Source organism: Larimichthys crocea, chromosome VII, assembly GCF_000972845.2.
Source record: "Larimichthys crocea isolate SSNF chromosome VII, L_crocea_2.0, whole genome shotgun sequence".
Classification (NCBI taxonomy): domain Eukaryota; kingdom Metazoa; phylum Chordata; class Actinopteri; family Sciaenidae; genus Larimichthys; species Larimichthys crocea.
This window is the reverse complement of record NC_040017.1, coordinates 19,961,115-19,979,858: the sequence shown is the minus strand read 5'-3', so window position 1 is coordinate 19,979,858 and position 18,744 is coordinate 19,961,115. Positions and strand designations below refer to the sequence as shown.

Sequence of the window (18,744 nt, the reverse complement as noted above, 5' to 3'; positions counted from 1 at the left end):
CACCTCCCACAGCTCTGATTCTTTGCATTCAGTCATACCTTGATATTATATTATGACCTTTTCAATGTTGTGTTGCAACAATGCCACCTTTGATGGTAATTGCCTTGTTTTGATACTGTATGATTTTTTTTTTTGTTGCTTTTGTATTTTACATTTTTTCCTTTATGCTTTTTAAAAGTGCCACATGCATATGCATATTATAGTATACATATTATAGGACATTATGTATGTATGACACACAAGCAAAAGCACACCTGTGAATGTATATTGTTATGGAATTTTCTATCCTTAGGTTACACATGGTCACGTGTGGGCCTTGTGGTCTTCAGCAGTATTAATTGTTTGTCTTTGATTAGGTGCCACCATATCTCAACACTGTGGTGGGCGGGGTCGAAGACACCTATTGCTGCCTTCTTAGACTTAATAGATAGCTGTCTGTTTATGATAATCTGCATAAACAGACATCTGTGTCTCCAGACTAGAATATGTTGACAATAACACCTACATTGGTAAAGACATTCTCTTTGACTAATTCTGGGGCGTGTAGTATTTGGGCTGTGATCTTTGGGTTTAAAGTTTATCCACCAGCATGAGTTCAGCAGAAGAGACCGACTCAGGCACTTCTGATAAACTTTGAGAGTGTCTCTAATTCTCCTTGATCAAGCGTCAATAAATAATACAGCATAAGACAGCATAAGCTCCTGAACACCTTCTCCCTTCCTGACCTCACCATTGACCTTTGACTTCAGCAATTTCTCCACAACATATATATTAATAAGTATTGACATCATTCCAATAAAAACAGAGCAGAGATGAAAGGATGCCATTGCCTCAGATGCTGCACTTTGTCCTGTGGTGCACTGCCAGGATCAACAGTCAGATTCATTAATTAAAAGCATAAAGGAAGCATAACAAAAGAGGTCTTCTGGTGTCACCCCTAACATGTCTCCACAGATGAGGGCACCCGGCAGGGGGAGGGGAAAAGCCACCTCTGGGAAAGGTTATAGAGCCCTGGGAGGTCAACAGTATTATAAGATTAGTGTGCAGGAAATCGATCAATGAAATACATACTTTGACACATCACTACAACCTGGTCTTCCATGCTTTATTGAGATACTGATGAAACAGATCCTAATTCTAATGAGCATATATGTGTGTGTTTTCCTCAGGTTTTAATCCAGTATGGGAAGAGACCCTGTCCTTTACGCTTCACATGGCTGAGGTGGTTTTGGTGCGATTCCTTGTCTGGGACCATGACCCAATTGGACGGGATTTTATTGGTCAACGGACTGTTGCCTTCAGCAGCTTGATGCCTGGTCTGTGCAGATTTCCTTCGTATTTTCAGCTTTATTTGAGAAAAGGAACTTTTTGTATGGCGTGAACTTAAAAGGAGACACTGAATGTCACTGCAACTCAGAACCATTATTCTAAACAAGTTGACAGACAGACTCGCTCACACTTAAACACATCATTTCCATTATGCCTTTGGCAGTGCTGTAGCTGTGGGGCACGTTATTTTGTGTCTAGTGAACCATGAAACCATGATTTGTAAAGTAAAGGACCTGTGGCTTGGCAGGTTATTTTTGTTGTCCACATCCATCGGATTTGTCCGTGAACCCCCGACGCCCTCTCCTCTGGCAACTACTACATAACCACCAGTGTGATGACAGATGTTATCTTTCTTTGACTCGCTCTATCACTCACTCTCTCACTCACACGCTTTCTCCGTTTCTCTCTAACAGGTTACAGGCATGTTTACTTGGAGGGGTTGACAGAGGCTTCCATCTTTGTGCATGTGTCAGTACATGATGTCTATGGGAAGGTAAGTGCTGTAAAGTCCCAGTGTGTGTTGTAACACCCCCTCTGTGAACCTGTTTTGTCAACTGAGATTGTATTTTGAAGGTAAATAGAAAAAAAAGGTGTCTCAACACATCCATTTAAGCTATGCTCCTTCAATCCTTTGTTTTTTTCTAGTGGAGCCCTCTAGTCCTGAATCCCAGCTTTACCATAATGCACTTTCTAGGATCTAACAAGGTATCCTGATGTTCTAGGTTCTGTGTGGTGCTGCATGAATCAGTGATGCATGATTAAAAAAAGTGCAAATTGTGTTCAGCTGTACTTTCAATGGCTTGTTTGTGTGTGACATTAAACAACTAAGTCATACAATTTGCTCAAAAAATATTTTTTAGTCAACTGTTGTTTGTTGCAATTTTAAACAACTTTGGAATAATATGCAAATATGCATGCATGCATAATCCACATGGGCTTGTTGCAGATTGTTGTTGTGGTAAGGAGTAAGGCTGCCATCTATAGGCAGTGCATATAAAAGCATGCCGTTGTTACATTTGCTGTAAACTAAGTTCATTACATGGAATATATTTATTATTTCCATGAATATTACCACTAACTTGTGTGAAAATGTTCATTCTATGCCAGAAGTCACTGCACCATGTGTTAAACACATTTCCTTTTCTCTATGTTGATTTTTTTTTTCATTTCTCATTTCTTTCCTGTCCTCTTGCTCATGCCCTCAGGGTAATCAGCTGCGAGGTATCCGGGGTTTGTTCAACCGATCTTCCAAGTCGTCTGTGGATACAAACAGTGGTCTTCGGAAACGCTCCATCAGTGATCACCTCCTGCGGCGCACAGCAAGTGCCCCAGCAAAAGGACGGAAGAAGACCAAGATTGCGCTATCGGAGTCAGTGGCTTCAATATCAGAACAAAAGAATGGCACAGGTGCAGGAGCAGGAGGTGAGGGCATGTCAGGGAAGGAAGGAAGGGTGGAAAAGCGTCTCCAGCCCCGAGCCCCTCTCACCCATAGACCTATCTCCATGCCCTTAGACAGGCTTCTGCAAGGGCAGCTGTCTCTCTGCTCCTCAGACAAGGAACAACAAGACATTTGTGCAGACTCTATCATTGGTGGGTATTTTTTATTTCATCCCAGTCAAAGAATTAAAGGTCCAGTGTGTAAGATTTAGGGGGCTCGATTAACTGAATATGGCAGAAATTTAATATATTATGCATAACTGTGTTTTTATTAGTGTATAATCCACGGAATTGTCATGTTGTTGTTACCTTACAATGAGACACCACAGGTCCTTTTCCACGTCTGCCGAGTCTGCCACATTGAACTCCTTTATGCTAGAAAAAAAGAGTGTGATGTGAGGGGGTTGCAGCTTATAACTACACCGCTAGATACCAGTAAATCGTACACACTGGTCCTTTACATATATTTTGGAATTATACAAAATACTCCTAAATTACATACGTTGTAGTTTAATTGGCACAAGAAATTTGCAAGATTTCCGATTCATTTTCAAATACACAAAACACAAAATCAAGTCACAGCAATCTGTGTCATTAAGTTAGCATTTGGTTAACTGTAAGTAATTTCTTTAGACTGTATGGCAGAATTCTACTTTTTGTGATAACACACTTGGAGATGTCTTAAAGCAGCGTTTTTCACTGACTTTACACATTGAATAATGTAAGATGTTACTTTCTACTTCTTTTTTCTCTTTCTTATTTCTCTCCTTTACTGATCGTCCTCCAACTATCTCAAACTCATAAACAATAACCATGTGAACTGACAGACTACAGTCTACTCTCCATGATGCCTTAACATGCTTTTTCTGTCCCATCTTCATTTGTTGTGCTTCTTTATAGTAGAGAACTGACTAGGATATTCCTGCAGGTAATTTAAAATACCTCTTGTCTGAAGGTTGCATTGTTCAAAAACCACCCAGTGTATTTTGTTCCAAAGTGGTCTGAGAAAAATATTACTGTCTCATTTGATCCCATTTGACCAAACCAGTCCCATTTGACCATCTCTTTCCTAATCTAAAGTACGCAAACATGGATTCTCCTTTTTTTAAAACCTCCACAGCCTCATTTCCAGCTTCCCCTTCACAGTTGTACTTGGTGATCCATTTGTCTGTGTATTGCCTTGTATTGGCTGGACTGTTAATTGTTGTCATTTGATTGTTGGTTGGCTTGATGTTCTGCATCAAATACCAGTAGATAAGTCTATCTTTTTTTAATCTTTTTGTACATTTTCTGTGTCCACAGGAGTTTTCAACAGGCCCAGGTCTTCCTCTTTGGACCCTTTCATTGAATCATCATTCTCTATTGAACCAAGCACCTCTTCCCCTGCTAAGACATACGTCAACAGAAACAAAGAATTTGACCGACAAAAAGAGGCTTCTTATCTGGTTATTGGCGAAGGAGAAGTAAGAAAGGAAGAAGATTACGCCAATTACCAGTCAGAAGACAATGGAGTCAACATATCAAAGGTCATCACCAGAGGAACAGAGGAAAACTGCTTTGTCTCATCTTCCAGAAACAACCAGATGAGATCAGATAAACCAGAAACATCATCAAACAGCACATCATTCACAGTTGCGCCATCCATCTCCTCGTCATCATCCTCTGCCCCCTCTTCTATGGCCCCTCTTTCGCCTGTGAGCATGGACTGTGATTTGAAGAGTCCCAGCTCTTTACACGACAGCACTATCTCCAGACTCATTGACGCTGTATCCTTAGGCAATGAACAAGACACATGTGGCTCTATTTCTGCTCTCATTGGTCAGTTTGAAAACACTGTTGACCAAAATGATCTCTCAACCTTATCTCACAACCACTCAAACTTCAGGCGTACCACTCCAAAAGCACTGCAAGATTTTAGATCTCCTCTGAAGTCTAGCACTGCATCTACTAACAAGAAACACTTAATAAGTCCCCAAAAGGTAGATCACATAACAAATAATGTAAAACATGACATCCCAGGCCTTTCCCACACAGATGCACCTGCTTCAGCCCTCCTTTCCAGCCCAGAAACTGCTGAGCTTGAGGAGGTGTACACCATTCTGGATGAGGAAGTACTGTTGCCTGTATCAGTGTATAACCTGAAGAAACAGACAGTTCATGTTCAGGCAGAGAGTACACCAAAGAGCTTGATGTCATCAGCAAAGGCAAATCAAAGTTTAGGGAAGGGGCACAATGTGGGTTGGGATGATATGCACAGAAAGAGGGGCGGGAGTGAAGAAACTGAAGAGGCCGAGGAGAGTGTATACGAGGAAGTGTATGATCCCCCAGCACCAGTACCAGAGATAGAACGGGGTACTTCTAAAAGGTATATGGGCTCCTCTGTAAACAACAACTGTTTTCAGTTTCTCCATGACTCATTTGGTAATGCTTTTGATGAAGTGGAGATAAATGTTGATGAGGATCCATTGGAGGTGCTGACCTCACCGAAACATGGCAGCCTATGGGAGGGGCTCATAAGTCCAACCAAACGCCATGCTATTTACCAAAACCATGATTCTACTTCCCACTACTCCCAACAGCCTTCACCATACCGCGATCTTCAGCAGCAGTATCCGGCACATGCACCACATGTAGTGTTTTCACAATGTCCCTTCCCAATGAATCAACCTTCTTATCACTACCAACACCAGAGCAAGTCCCAGCCTTCTCCATTCCACAGACCCACCAACTCTAGACCCTCCAACCCTAGTCCACTGCGTCAGAACAGCTACCCTGTTCCTCAGAGCAATTCTGAGGCCCTTAACAGAGACTTTAGCAGTTCCTACACACAACAGAGGAGCTATGGTAGCAGCCAGATCCTAAATAAGTCTCATCAAGATAGGTTAGGGTATAAACAAATGGAGAGGGAGCAAGTAAGCTGCTACCAGAATGGGTTCTCCTCTTCTGAAAGCCTCCCTGGACAATCTGCCACATCTATAAACATCTGTAGAGACAGAGGCCTATATTCCCCTACATCAGACTGTGATGTGGTGTACAGCCACCTGGACTATGACTGCATTACGCCCCCATCAGAGCCTTCAGCTCTTCGAAACACCCAGCTGCACTCCCAAAGTCAAACACAATCATGCACCCCAAAGCAGCCATGGAACCAAAAGGTTTCCATTAATAATACAAGCCAGCAGTCACAACCTGAATCCAGAGTTTCGCAACACTCAAATTTAGGCACTTTATCAACAAAACCCAAGCCTGGTACCATAGACTCCACAGCCCCCAGTCCATGTAAGTCCAAGTCCCTCGGAGACCTGACCTCTGAAGACATATCATGTAACTTTCAGAGCAAATACCACATAATTAGTCGCAGTTTCATCACTCCTCACATGAGGAAGCAAAAGAGGATGGGCACCATGGGGGAAGTAACTTTTCAGTCGCAGTCTTGTGATCCACTTACAGAACAGCTACGTAAGCTGGTCAGTCTGGAGGGGGATGATAGTGACAGAGATAGGCCACAGTCTACTCAGTTGCATCAGGAATCAAAATCCCCACAACCTCAGCCACAGGCAACAAGTATAGCTTCTGTTGTTTCCAGGGATGTAGATGATTCCCCTCCACTCCTTACCCGTCGTCTATCCTCTCGGAGCCAAAGCCGAGTGCGTCACATCAACAACCGTGCCCGTGAGAGACAGCAAGATGCTCTAAAGCCTCGGGCAGGCATGGTGATCAATAGTACTGCCAGCATTGGTGGGGTAGTATTGAGGAATAAACCCGCCTCACAGAATCCACCAGCTAACAGACACTCTACTGGGTCTTACATAGCAGGCTACCTGGGTCAGCTGGAGGACAGAGGACTTCCTGAAGGTGCTTGTACATCATTACGTTATGGAAATGGGGATCATTATGGAGATCGGTACTATACCGATGACTCTCTTCCACCTGCTGACTCCAACCACTCTGTGTCAGAGCCTGAGGTCTACTTTCTGCTCAGACTATAACTCTGACCGTATCCATAAAAACAGATCAATGATCAAGCAGTGGACAGTTATGATGTTTTATTACACCAAAAGCCAAGAAGATCAATAAAATAGATACAATTGTTTGATTTCATGTCCACATACCAGTATGTTTCCCTTATAACAGTTAAGATAATCTTATTTTGGGCTATTTCTAGAGAAAGATATAGTCTATATAATGTAAGTGAAATGCCACATATAATCCAAGATTGGATCTGACAGCATGAAATTCCTGTTTGAAATGTACACTATTCAATAGTGAATGGTCTTTCTAGTCTGGCGGTGTATTGTCTATATTCTTCTTAATGTGTAAATGTATTTGGGAACTTTGTTTCCCTCCAAATGGCTTCCTAAACTGATTGTACACATACTTGTTATCTTTGTCCCTGTGATGTATTGTCCAAACTTTGTACATTGACTATGAAGCAAAAAAAAAGAGAAAAAGAAAGAAGAAGGGTTTTTAGACAGAGAGAAAATGTCTTTCTTTGTATGATTTGAATGTGTAGTATAATCAAATAGCTACTTTTAATCGATGGGATTCATCTTTTTCAAAGATCAAATGTAAGTCTTCCTTCTCTTTTCAGTGGTATTTCTTTATTTGTGTTGTGTGTAAATATTCCTGTCGTTGTTTTTAATCTGAGATGGGTTTTAGTTGAGAAGCAATTCTAACTGTACATTTATTTTGTTTGTGCATGTTACCTGTGAACATGTCAGGCATGACTATGCACCAATTTATACAATAGATGTTGCATCACCCAACAACAATTGCACAGAACAAATAGTTGCATTGGATACAACAGAGGACATAGGCTTGTTTGTATTAGGTGCAATACAATATATTACATACACTTCACCATGCTTGGACTTGTTACTCTCTATGATTTGTAGAATTTGAAAACATGTTTGCAAATTTTAAAGATTTGGAGTTAAAAGGTTTTTATTTTTATAATTGCTTTGATACAGACTGCAAAAATAATCTCTTATGGTTATGATGATTTTTCATTTTGTATAACTTAATGGAATAAAAAAAAAAGACAGAGTGATGACTATAAAGGGCCAGGCTGAGGAAGGGAGGGTAGCAAAGAAGCTTTTTTTTTTTTATTGTTCCAGTGTTACACCATCCTTTTTTTCTTTGTATTGTTGCTCATTGAGGAACTGAGCATTTTCCTACCAATGCAATAAAATATTGAAATATTTGATTTCAACTAATTCTGTGTTTTTTCCTGTTATACATAAAGTAAAAGATAATGAATCATTGCAGCTCACATTCAAAATCAGTTTATTGTAAGTCATAAACAGCCTCATCTTTCCCCATATGCCACCTTGAACATAATGGGATGTAATTGCTCATGAAATTACCGTGTAATAGAGCTGCCGAATGGCACACCTGTTGCTCTGGGCATACAATTCCCCATACTGGTTCCAACTTAGATTCACCATGACTTTATTAAGTTTTATGAATCAGTACAATGTTTATTGGAAATCAAAGAAAAATGGACACATACAGTTATATTATATAAAAAAAAATCTCCTTCTCACCCCGGCGGGGGGATATCCGTGTCATCCTCAAGCTTGAGTCCTATACCAGAGGCCTGGGAGTTTGAGGGTTCTGCGCAGTATCTTTGATGTTCCTAGGACTGCACTCTTCTGGACTGAGGCTTCAGATGTTGTTCCTGGGATTTGCTGGAGCCACTCTCCGAGTTTGGGGGTTACTGCCCCAAGTGCCCCCACTACCACGGGGACCACGCTACCCTTGAGCTTCCTCATCCGTTCCAGCTGCTCTTTCAACCCTTGATACTTCTCAAGTTTCTCATGTTCCTTCTTCCTGATGTTGGCGTCAGCTGGGATCCCCACATCCACCACTATGTCCGGTTGGTTAGCCAGGACCTGTTTGTCAGTCTGGAAGCTGAAGTCCCACAGAACCTTGTCCCTGTTGTTCTCAGCCACCTTCTGTGGTATGGCCCATCGGGATTTAGGTACTTCTATTTCATACTGGTTGCAGATGTTCCTGTATACTATCACAGCCACTTGGTTGTGCCTCTCCATGTACACTGATCCAGCTAGCATCTTACACCCTGCTACTATGTGCTGGACTGTCTCAGGGGCTTCTTTACACAGTCTGCAACTTGGGTCTGGTCTACTCTGGTAGATCCTGGCCTCTATGGCTGTTGTGCTTATGGCCTGTTCTTGTGCTGCCATAATTAGTGCCTCTGTGCTGTCTGTCAGTCCTGCATTATCCAGCCACTGGTAGGATTTCTTGATATCAGCCACTTCCTCTATCTGACGGTGGTACATGCCAAGTAGGGGTTTGTCCCTCCAGGTTATCTGTTCCTCCTCCTCTGCACATTCACTTAGCAGTTCATTCTTTGGGGCCATCTTTCTGATCTATTCTTGTATTTTCGATGTTTCATCCTGGACTGTGGCCTTGGCACTCACTAGCCCTCAGCCTCCTTCTTTCCGCTTAGTGTATAGCCTCAGGGTGCTGGACTTGGGGTGGAACCCTCCATGCATGGTGAGGAGCTTGATATCTGTGGCTTCTATCTCCTCTTTTGGCCAGTTTTTGATGCCAGCGGGGTATCTGATGACTGGTAGTGTGTACATGTTGATGGCTTGGACCTTGTTCTTACCATTCAACTGACTTTTCCGGACCTGCCTTACTCTCTGGAGGTATTTGGCTGTGGTTGACTTCCTTGTGGTCTCTTCATGGTTTCCATTAGCCTGTGGGATGCCAAGGTACTTGTAGCTGTCTTGGATATCACCTATGTTGGAAGGTCAATCCCCTCAGTCCGGATCACCTTGTCTCTCTTTGAGACCATCCGGCCACACTTGTCCAATCCGAATGACATCCCTATGTCATCGCTGTAGATCCTGGTGGTGTGGATCAGTGAGTCTATTTCTCGCTCGTTCCTGGCATACAGCTTGATGTCATCCATGTAGAGCAGGTGGCTGATTGTTGCCCCACTACGGAATCGGTACCCGTACCTGCTCTTCATGATGATCTGACTGAGGGAGTTCAGGCCTATGCAGAACAGCAGTGGTGATAGCGCATCTCCTTGGTATATGCCGCACTTGATGTTGACTGGGGCAATGGGTTTTGAATTGGCCTCTAGGGTTGTCTTCCACATTTCCAATGAGTTCTGGATGAAGGTCCTTAGGTTCCTGTTGATCTTATACAGTTCCAGACATTCCAAGATCGATGTGTGCGGCATTGAGTCGTAGGCTTTCTTGTAGTCAATCCAGGCAGTGCACAGGTTGGTCTGTCTCTTCTTACAGTCTCGGGCGACTGTTCTATCAACCAGTAGCTGGTGCTTGGCTCCCCTGGTGTTACTGCCAATTCCTTTCTATGCCTCGCTCATGTATTGAGCCACATGCTTACTTATTTTTGCTGCAATGATGCCTGACAGGGCCTTCCATGTTAAGCAGAGACAGGTTTTTGGCCGGTAGTTGGATGGGATGGGTCCCTTCTGGGGGTCCTTCATGATTAGGACTTTCCTGCCTTGGGTTAGCCACTCTGGGTGGGTCCCATCCCTGAGCAGCTGGCAGCTGGTTCATCTGTGCTGCTAGGCGCTCATGTAGTGCAGTTAGCTTCTTCAGCCAGTACGTATGGATCATGTCGGGGCCTGGTGCTGTCCAGCTCTTTATCTTTGACACTCTTTCTTGGATGTCTGCCATTGAGATGGTTACTGGTTCTTGTTCTGGTAGGTTGCTGTGGTCAGCTCTTAGGTCCCCTAACCATTGGGCATTGGTGTTGTGTGATGCCTCTCTTTCCCATATGTCTTTCAAGCATTTTTCCACCTCAGCTCTTGGCGGGTCTGACTGGTTGTTGTTTCCCTGCCACTGAGAGTACACCTTGGCTGGTTCAGTGGAGAACAGCTTGTTTATTCTCCTGGTATCTCCCTCCTTGGTGTATCTCTTCAACCGGGTGGCCAGAGCTATTAGTCGCTGTTTGGCAGTTTCGAGTGCCTCTGGTATGGAGAGTGAGTTGTACTTCCTGGGTACTTCCGATGGTTCTTGTGGAGATTGTCTTCAGAGCAGCGTTCACATCCACTAGTAGATCTTCTGAAGGTACTTGGCAACTCAGCTTCGGTATTCGTCGGGGGCTCCAGGTTTCCAGTTGGGTCACGATCTTCCTTCTCAGGTCAGCAGCTCTTGTGTTGAGGCTGTTGGTAACTGTTGGGGCTTGATACCCAATCTCTGGTTGTGGGGATGATGATGACATCTCCCGGCTGACCTGTCGTCCTGGCTCCCCCTTGCCATAGCATCGTTGTTGTATTTCAGTAATTTCTAGTTGTGATAGTAGATTTCGATTACGGATGTTGGACCACTGGGCTAATAGCTGTTTCTTTGTTAGCCTTGATTGTGGGTTTCGAAGTATCCAATGGTCCCACATTTGCTGCATGTATCCCCTCTCTCTGGGATTGCTTGTATCGGTCTCTGGTGTCGTAGTCAGTTAGCATAACCACTGTAAAAACATATACACCCACCCGCTGCTCCTAACTTCATACATACTAATCACTTTGAGTTGTTTTTCCAGCATCACTCTAGAGAGGAATAATTGTGCTTGCTGCTTGTGTCATCAGTTTCTCTTCTTTGCTAAATGTTTTAAACCTCTTAAATACTCGCATCAGCACTTCACTTGTGCAGAGTTGGAGGGGGGGTATGCTTTAGTGAAGGTACCGTTTTCAGATTGCGGTAGGAGCTTTTCGTTCCTCTTGATAATGTCCTTTCTTTTTGCAGGTAACTAACTTGAAGCTATGATGTTACATTTGGTCATGTTGAATTTAATGGGATTTGGTAACAGAACTGTTGAATGCTAAAAATATTTTTTTGGTCCTTAATGCACTTGTTTGTCAGGTTTGTTGTGAATTGTGCTTTACTTAGTTAATTGCACTTCTCATTGATGCATATTCTGGCATTCAGATAACAGTCACTTACCGTATATGTGTTAAATGTCCAGAACAGCTGCATCCATGTCTTGGTTCCTCTGGCTCCTCACTCGGTGGCCTTCCTCAGCCTTCCCCCTGCTGCTTGTCATTATAGTAGGGAGACAGATGGGGCTGGAAGTGGTTCAAGCAATGGTGTGCACCCGATGGGGTGCATCGAGCAATAGGAGCCTCTCACAGGATGGAGATGTGATTATTGGTGGACTTTTAAATTTGTATTACATACCTTCGGCTATAGAGCAGGACTTCACCAAGCTGCCACGTTATGAACCTTGCACTGGGTAAAACTTGATCACGGCATATATTTTTGTTGAATGTTTGGTTGTTATTGTGTAATTCATAGATTTTTTTAACTTTTTTTAATATTTTTATATGTTTGATAAACCCAGGTACATAATTTAATTCTACAAAATGTTGAGCTATGATGTTTCTTGTACTATTAAACCTTTAAAGTTACATTTATCTGAGACAAGAACATTTAGATTTGAATCGATAAAAAAAGAAAGAATATATCTATATATATATATATATATATATTATATATATATATATTATATATATATCTATATATATATATATATATATATATATATATATTCATGTCATCATAATGATCAATGTATCTTTCACTGATTTATATTGTAGTTGATTTTAGCCACTATTTCTTTTTTCTCCCCTGGTCTCAGTTTAGATCCACAGACATTAAAACATGTATATGCCATGGCGTTTGCTGTAGAGGAAATCAATCGTAACAGCACCCTATTACCAGGGGTGAAGCTGGGCTACCGTATACTTGAAAGCTGTGGCCGATGGCCCTGGGCTCTGCAAGCTGCACTTTCACTAATCGGGGGAAACACATACAACTGCAACTTAACAGCCTCTATGCCTCACTCTGCAACTTATAGAGAACCCAGAGAGGCAGCAGGTATGGTTTGATATAATTTAGTATGCAGTTAACATTTTCTATATCCCAAAAAAAAACAACAACATATATGATTAATGTTAAAAAGATGTTGTTTATGTCTAATACTACTACAGGTGATCAGCCTGTTCCTTTGGTGATTGGTGCTGTTGCATCTACAACAGCTAAAATCCTGTCCACGATTGTGGCTCCTCTCTCTGTGCCTGTTGTGAGTATATTTTTCAAACATTTTAATTAAAAAATGAAATGGTATTCTGCTGTAAAAATAGTATTAAAATAATATTTAAATAATATTTCTGTGTCTTTCCCTCAGATCAGCTACATGGCTAGCTGCCCCTGTCTCAGTGACAGGACAAAGTTTCCAAACATCTTCAGAACAATCCCCAGTGATGTTTACCAAGCCCGGGCTATGGCACGACTGGCTTTACACTTCCACTGGACTTGGATGGGAGCAGTGGTAGTGAACAATGATTATGGTCAACTGGCGATACAGGTGTATATATTTGTTATTATACTAAAAAAAAAAATCTCCTTCATTAAATGTACAAATGAGAAGTTTGTATGAACATGCTTGTTGGTTTTGACACCCATATTTCAGGTATTTCAGGAGGCAGTTCAGGGGAAAGGGGTGTGTTTGGAGTTCATAGAGACTATCCACAGACAAACTATTGTGAGTGATGCCAGGCGTGTAGCACGCACAATTAAAGCTTCGACTGCGAAGGTGATTCTGATCTTTTGCTGGTATACAGATGCAAAGAAAATATTTCTGGAACTGGCCAAGATAAATGTGAGCAACTGGCATTTGAATTTATATAGACTTAAGTGATTTTTCATTAAACAAAGACATATACTGTTTAACGAACAAAATGTTTTTTTTTTATATTTGTGTCCTCTTACTGTAGGTGACCGACAGACAGTTTTTGGCCAGCGAGGCTTGGAGCACCAGTGAAGATGTTCTTCAAGATCTTGCCATCTCTAAAGTGACAAATGGTGTTCTTGGTGTGGCTATTCGAAGTTCAACAATACCTGGATTTCAGAATTATCTCAGAAGTTTGCACCCGAATCATCGTCCTTATGATGTATTTTTAAAAGACTTCTGGCAAAATGAGTTTGGATGCAGTCTACTTTCTACTTCATCTCTGGGCAAGGAGTCCCGTCAGGAAGCTTCTCTCCCACCCTGCAGTGGGACAGAGTCCCTGGAGGGAGTTCAGAATCACTTTACTGATACCTCCCAGCTGAGAGTGACATATAATGTGTACCTTGCTGTTTATGCTGCAGCCCACGCCCTTCACAGCCTTCTCTCCTGCCCTAACAAAGACAACAGCTCCACTTGCTCCTCTCCAAAAAACATCAAACCCATAGAGGTAAAAACAGTTATGTACATTTATGAGATTAATTTTAAACTTTTACCATCTATGTTTGATGTTTTTTAAGGGCGATATTAAGCAGCAGGCAGTTTCTCCCATAACAGAAATGCTCCAGAACCTCTAATATAGCATTAATATTTCAAAATGTTGGTGCTTTCAGCTGTTGCAGCACTTGAACAAAGTGAACGTCACCACGCCACAAGGAGAAATGTTTTATTTTGAAGGTGCCGATATTCCAGCAAAATACGACCTTGTCAACTGGCAGAGCACCCCTGATGGTCCGCTCAAACTTGTCTTGATTGGTCGCGTGGATGGGTTTGACCTCCACCTTAATGAGTCAGCTATTCAGTGGAGCACTGGATCCAATCAGGTAGTCAGATCAATCCATTGTTTTATGACTTCTAACAATTTTGCTGTGAAAAGAAAAGTTGTCACTTTACAAAATGTTGTAAATCATGTTGGTGGAGCACAGGATCCAATCAGGTAGTTAAAGAGGAAGTATCTTGATTCATGCCAATCTTTTAAATGTGTAATGAATTAAATATTTACTGTGATCATCATGTTGGTGTTATGTCATTAACAAATGAATTGACTTGTTGTTTAGGTGCCTGTTTCAGTGTGTAGTGAGAGCTGCCCCCCAGGTACCCGAAAGGCCAACAGGAAAGGTGAACCTATCTGCTGCTTTGACTGCATCCCATGTGCTGATGGAGAGATTAGCAATATAACTGGTGAGGAAACCACTACATAAGCTAACAAAACCTCTTGTTTACTACCTTAATCTTCCCCTTTATGTTTTATTTTTTTCCCTTCTCTCAGGTTCCCTTCACTGTGACCGTTGTCCTTCTGAGTTCTGGTCCAATGTTGAACAAACAGCCTGCGTCCGTCGTCAGGTGGACTTCCTTTCCTTTAATGAAACCTTGGGCATTACTCTGACTACAGCAGCTGTGTCTGGTGCTACAGTGACAACAGCTGTGTTTGTGGTGTTTATTTACTACCGTCAAACACCTATGGTGAGTATGCAGAGTGAATTAACAGAAAATTTGTTGTTTGCATTTAAATCTCTCTTTGAGAAGTATTTTTATTTTAAAATGGAATGGGCCACATCTGATTCACGTCTAGGTGCGAGCCAACAATTCAGAGCTGAGCTTCCTCCTTCTTGTGTCGCTGAAGCTTTGCTTCCTGTGCTCACTGGTCTTCATTGGTCGTCCATCAGTCTGGGCTTGTCGGTTCCAGCAGGCAGCTTTTGGGATCAGCTTTGTACTTTGTGTTTCCTGCCTCCTGGTTAAAACCCTAGTGGTTCTTGCTGTTTTCCGCTCAGCTCGACCTGGTGCCGAAACCTTGATGAAGTGGTTTGGTCCAGGCCAACAGAGAGGAAGTGTCTTCTTCTTTACCTGTATACAGGTATGGATAATGTTTTATTGATTAAATTAATGCAACATTTTATTATGAGTAAGTTCACTTGATGATAAAATAATAACAGTGAAATGTGTTCACTTCTTATTCAGGTTGTCATCTGTGCTGTATGGCTGTCCCTCAGCCCCCCAGTGCCACGACGAGATCTGGGTTTCCAGGGGTCAAAGGTCACCCTGGAGTGTGCCATGGCCTCTGTGGTGGGCTTCTCTCTGGTTCTGGGCTACATTGGCCTGCTGGCCTCCACCTGCCTCCTCTTGGCCTTTCTTGCTCGGAAACTTCCTGACAACTTCAATGAGGCCAAACTGATCACCTTCAGCATGTTGATATTCTGTGCGGTGTGGGTGGCTTTTGTCCCTGCTTATGTTAGCTCTCCTGGGAAGTATGTTGTCGCTGTGGAAATATTTGCTATCCTGGCCTCTAGTTATGGATTACTGCTCTGCATTTTTGCTCCAAAGTGTTTCATTATTCTTTTGAGGCCTGAAAAAAACACCAAGAAACACTTGATGGCCAGATAGTTTTCCTGACTTCATATGACTCTTTATCATATTTGTCTGTTATCCCTCTAATTTGCCCAGGCCCAGTATGATGCATGTTATCATGAATATGGGTTATGTAAAGTCCTTTCATCAAAATAATGTAATTGTTAATGTAATTTAGATGTATGAAGTGCCTTGCAGGCACACAAAGTGATCAAGTGTCATTGGTATCTGAATATCTAAAAAAAAGTTCTTCTGTTCTTAGACATCACTAAATGCTAATATGACATTAATGAGCCACCATTAGAAACACATTACAAATGTTATTAATGCATTAATGTCACTCATTCTCCTATTGTGCTCTGTTTTGATTAAATTCTACATGTCAACCAAATAAAACTTTCCATTAACTCCTGAAGAAACTGAATATCCTTTCTGAAATCATTTATTCATAGGAAGGCAGGTGCTGTAGGTGATTAATGTCATGGCCAATGTGAAATACAATTACATTATCATTTTACCTTTTTGAATAATCTCTAATAAAGAATAATAAAAGTTCCCTTTTCAAGATTCATTATTCTGTTAAACTAGAATTCGAAGGATAAACATTTTTTCTCTTCACTCTATTACATAGTACAAGGAAACTCTTCAAAACACATTGTGAAAAGATATGCAGCACAAATTCAATACACCAAAATGCAACAATGTACATATGTACACATCAAGGTCAAGGCCTGCAAAACAAAGGCTAAGCCTGAGACACAGAAGGGCTGTTTCAGTTAGTCCACAAGACACAAGACAGACACAGAACAACAGACAAAGAACACAGGTAAAGGCCCAGCAAGATGCAAAGACTGAGCACCTACCCGTCAAAAAAGGGACTGGTTGGTATGTTTAGATGGTAGAATCTTGAAAATACACCCACTGACCTGTTTGAAACAGTGTAAGTTTTAACAATGACCTGTCTTATTGGATTACTGAATTACTACCATTGAAGCAGAATATACTTTTAAATGCTTCTCACTAACAATGTCAATAATCTATTTTATATTGATGTACGTTACGTAGTGTGTTATTACTATATTATACTGTATATATACATTAATTCAAAGTAAATGTAAATGATCTCTGAAGATTATTCTCATATATTCTGGCTTTACATAATTAAACTACTATTAAAAAACTGGGACTTCAGAATGACTCATCACATATAACCCCTGTATGGCTGTCCCTCAGCCCCCCGTGCCACGACGAGATCTGGGTTTCCAGGGGTCAAAGGTCACCCTGGGTGTGCCATGGCCTCTGTGGTGGGCTTCTCTCTGGTTCTGGGCTACATTGGCCTGCTGGCCTCCACCTGCCTCTCTTGGCCTTTCTTGCTCGGAAACTTCCTGACCACTTCAATGAGGCCAACTGATCACCTTCAGCATGCTTGATATTCTGTGCGGTGTGGGTGGCTTTTGTCCCTGCTTATGTTAGCTCTCCTGGGAAGTATGTTGTCGCTGTGGAAATATTTGCTATCCTGGCCTCTAGTTATGGATTACTGCTTGCCTTTTTGCTCCAAAGTGTTTATTATTCTTTTTAGGCCTGAAAAAACACCAAGAAAACACCTGATGGCCAGTAGTTTTCCTGACTCATATGACTCTTTATCATATTTGTCTGTTATCCCTCTAATTTGCCCAGGCCCAGTATGATGCATGTTATCATGAATATGGGTTATGTAAAGTCCTTTCATCAAATAATGTAATTGTAATGTAATTTAGATGTATGAAGTTGACAAGTGCCTTGCAGGCACACAAAGTGATGGTGTCATTGGTATCTGAATATCTAAAAAAAAGTTCTTCTGTTCTTAGACATCACTAAATGATAATATGACATTAATGAGGCACCATTAGAAACACATTACAAATGTTAATAATCCATTAATGTCACTCATTCTTCTATTGTGCTCTGTTTTGATAAATTCTGATGTCAACCAAATAAAACTTTCCATTAACTCCTGAAGAAACTGAATATCCTTCTTAATCATTTTCATAGGAAGGCAGGTGCGGTGTGTAGTGTTAATGTCATGGCCAATGTGAATACAATTACATTATCATTTTACCTTTTTGAATAATCTCTAATAAAGAATAATAAAAATTCCCTTTCAAGATTCATTATTCTGTTAACTAGAATTCGAAGGATTAAACATTTTTTCTCTTCACTCCATTACATATTACAAGAAACTCTTCAAAACACATTGTGAAAAGATATGCAGCACAAATTCAATACACCAAAATGCAACAATGTACATATGTACACATCAAGGTCAAGGCCTGCAAAACAAAAGGCTAAGCCTGAGACACAGAAGGGCTGTTTTTTAGTCCACAACAAAGACAGACCAGAACAACAGACAAAGAACACAGGTAAAGGCCCAGCAAGATGCAAAGACACTGAGCACCTACCCGTCAAAAAGGGACTGGTTGGTATGTTTAGATGGTAGAATCTTGAAAATACACCCACTGAACTGTGTCCACAGCTGTTTGAAACAGTGTAAGGTTTAACAATGGCCTGTCTTATTGGATTACTGAATTACAATGTCAATAATCTATTTTATATTGATGTACGTTACGTAGTGTTATAAAAATTAGGATTGCACTGCTAATTGTAGATGTTTTAACTTATACAATGTTTGTTCCTATTTATTACATGTCTTGAAGGCACTGCCCTTTATTGATGTTTTACTGAGACTGGCAGGGTAAGGTAAAGTTTAGGTTAATGTATAAATAGAGGGATTCCAGAACAGAATGAGGGTCAGGGACAGGTTAGAGAGGTGACATCTAGATTGGGAATACTGGCTACTGATTGGGGATC

The 18,744-nt window shown here is 41.4% G+C and overlaps 3 protein-coding genes across 4 annotated transcripts in view; all 3 read left to right on the top strand.

Annotated features, from left to right (window-relative positions):
- Positions 1–7,891, top strand: part of plch1 (phospholipase C, eta 1) — a 58,686-nt gene extending 50,795 nt beyond the window's left edge. For both annotated transcript variants that reach the window (XM_019269923.2, XM_027280919.1), the window contains 5 exons: positions 1,170–1,316; positions 1,743–1,822; positions 1,975–2,034; positions 2,535–2,919; positions 4,069–7,891. In XM_019269923.2, coding sequence (XP_019125468.1) covers positions 1,170–1,316; positions 1,743–1,822; positions 1,975–2,034; positions 2,535–2,919; positions 4,069–6,755 — 3,359 coding nt within the window. In that variant the 3' untranslated portion in view covers positions 6,756–7,891. The remainder of the gene's footprint in view (positions 1–1,169; positions 1,317–1,742; positions 1,823–1,974; positions 2,035–2,534; positions 2,920–4,068) is intronic.
- A 3,852-nt stretch (positions 7,892–11,743) lies between these two features.
- Positions 11,744–15,933, top strand: LOC104939241 (extracellular calcium-sensing receptor-like). Its single transcript, XM_027280375.1, has 11 exons — positions 11,744–11,997; positions 12,403–12,646; positions 12,763–12,837; positions 12,952–13,131; positions 13,237–13,425; positions 13,541–14,002; positions 14,166–14,375; positions 14,610–14,733; positions 14,822–15,015; positions 15,125–15,406; positions 15,511–15,933. The coding sequence occupies exons 1-11, from the start codon at positions 11,744–11,746 to the stop codon at positions 15,931–15,933; spliced, it is 2,637 nt and encodes an 878-aa protein (XP_027136176.1).
- Positions 15,934–16,739: 806 nt separating this feature from the next.
- The window catches only part of LOC104939240 (extracellular calcium-sensing receptor-like), a 9,962-nt gene continuing 7,957 nt past the window's right edge, over positions 16,740–18,744 (top strand). Inside the window, exons 1-2 of the mRNA XM_027280374.1 lie at positions 16,740–16,778; positions 17,131–17,201. Coding sequence (XP_027136175.1) covers positions 16,740–16,778; positions 17,131–17,201 — 110 coding nt within the window. The remainder of the gene's footprint in view (positions 16,779–17,130; positions 17,202–18,744) is intronic.

Excerpts from the sequence above, each read along its gene's own strand:
- LOC104939241 (XM_027280375.1), top strand. The coding sequence starts at position 11,744 with ATGTCTTGGTTCCTCTGGCTCCTCACTCGGTGGCCTTCCTCAGCCTTC. Across the intron at positions 13,132-13,236 it reads ATGGTCAACTGGCGATACAG|GTATTTCAGGAGGCAGTTCA; the intron begins GTGTATATATTT and ends CCCATATTTCAG. Across the intron at positions 15,016-15,124 it reads ACTACCGTCAAACACCTATG|GTGCGAGCCAACAATTCAGA; the intron begins GTGAGTATGCAG and ends ATTCACGTCTAG.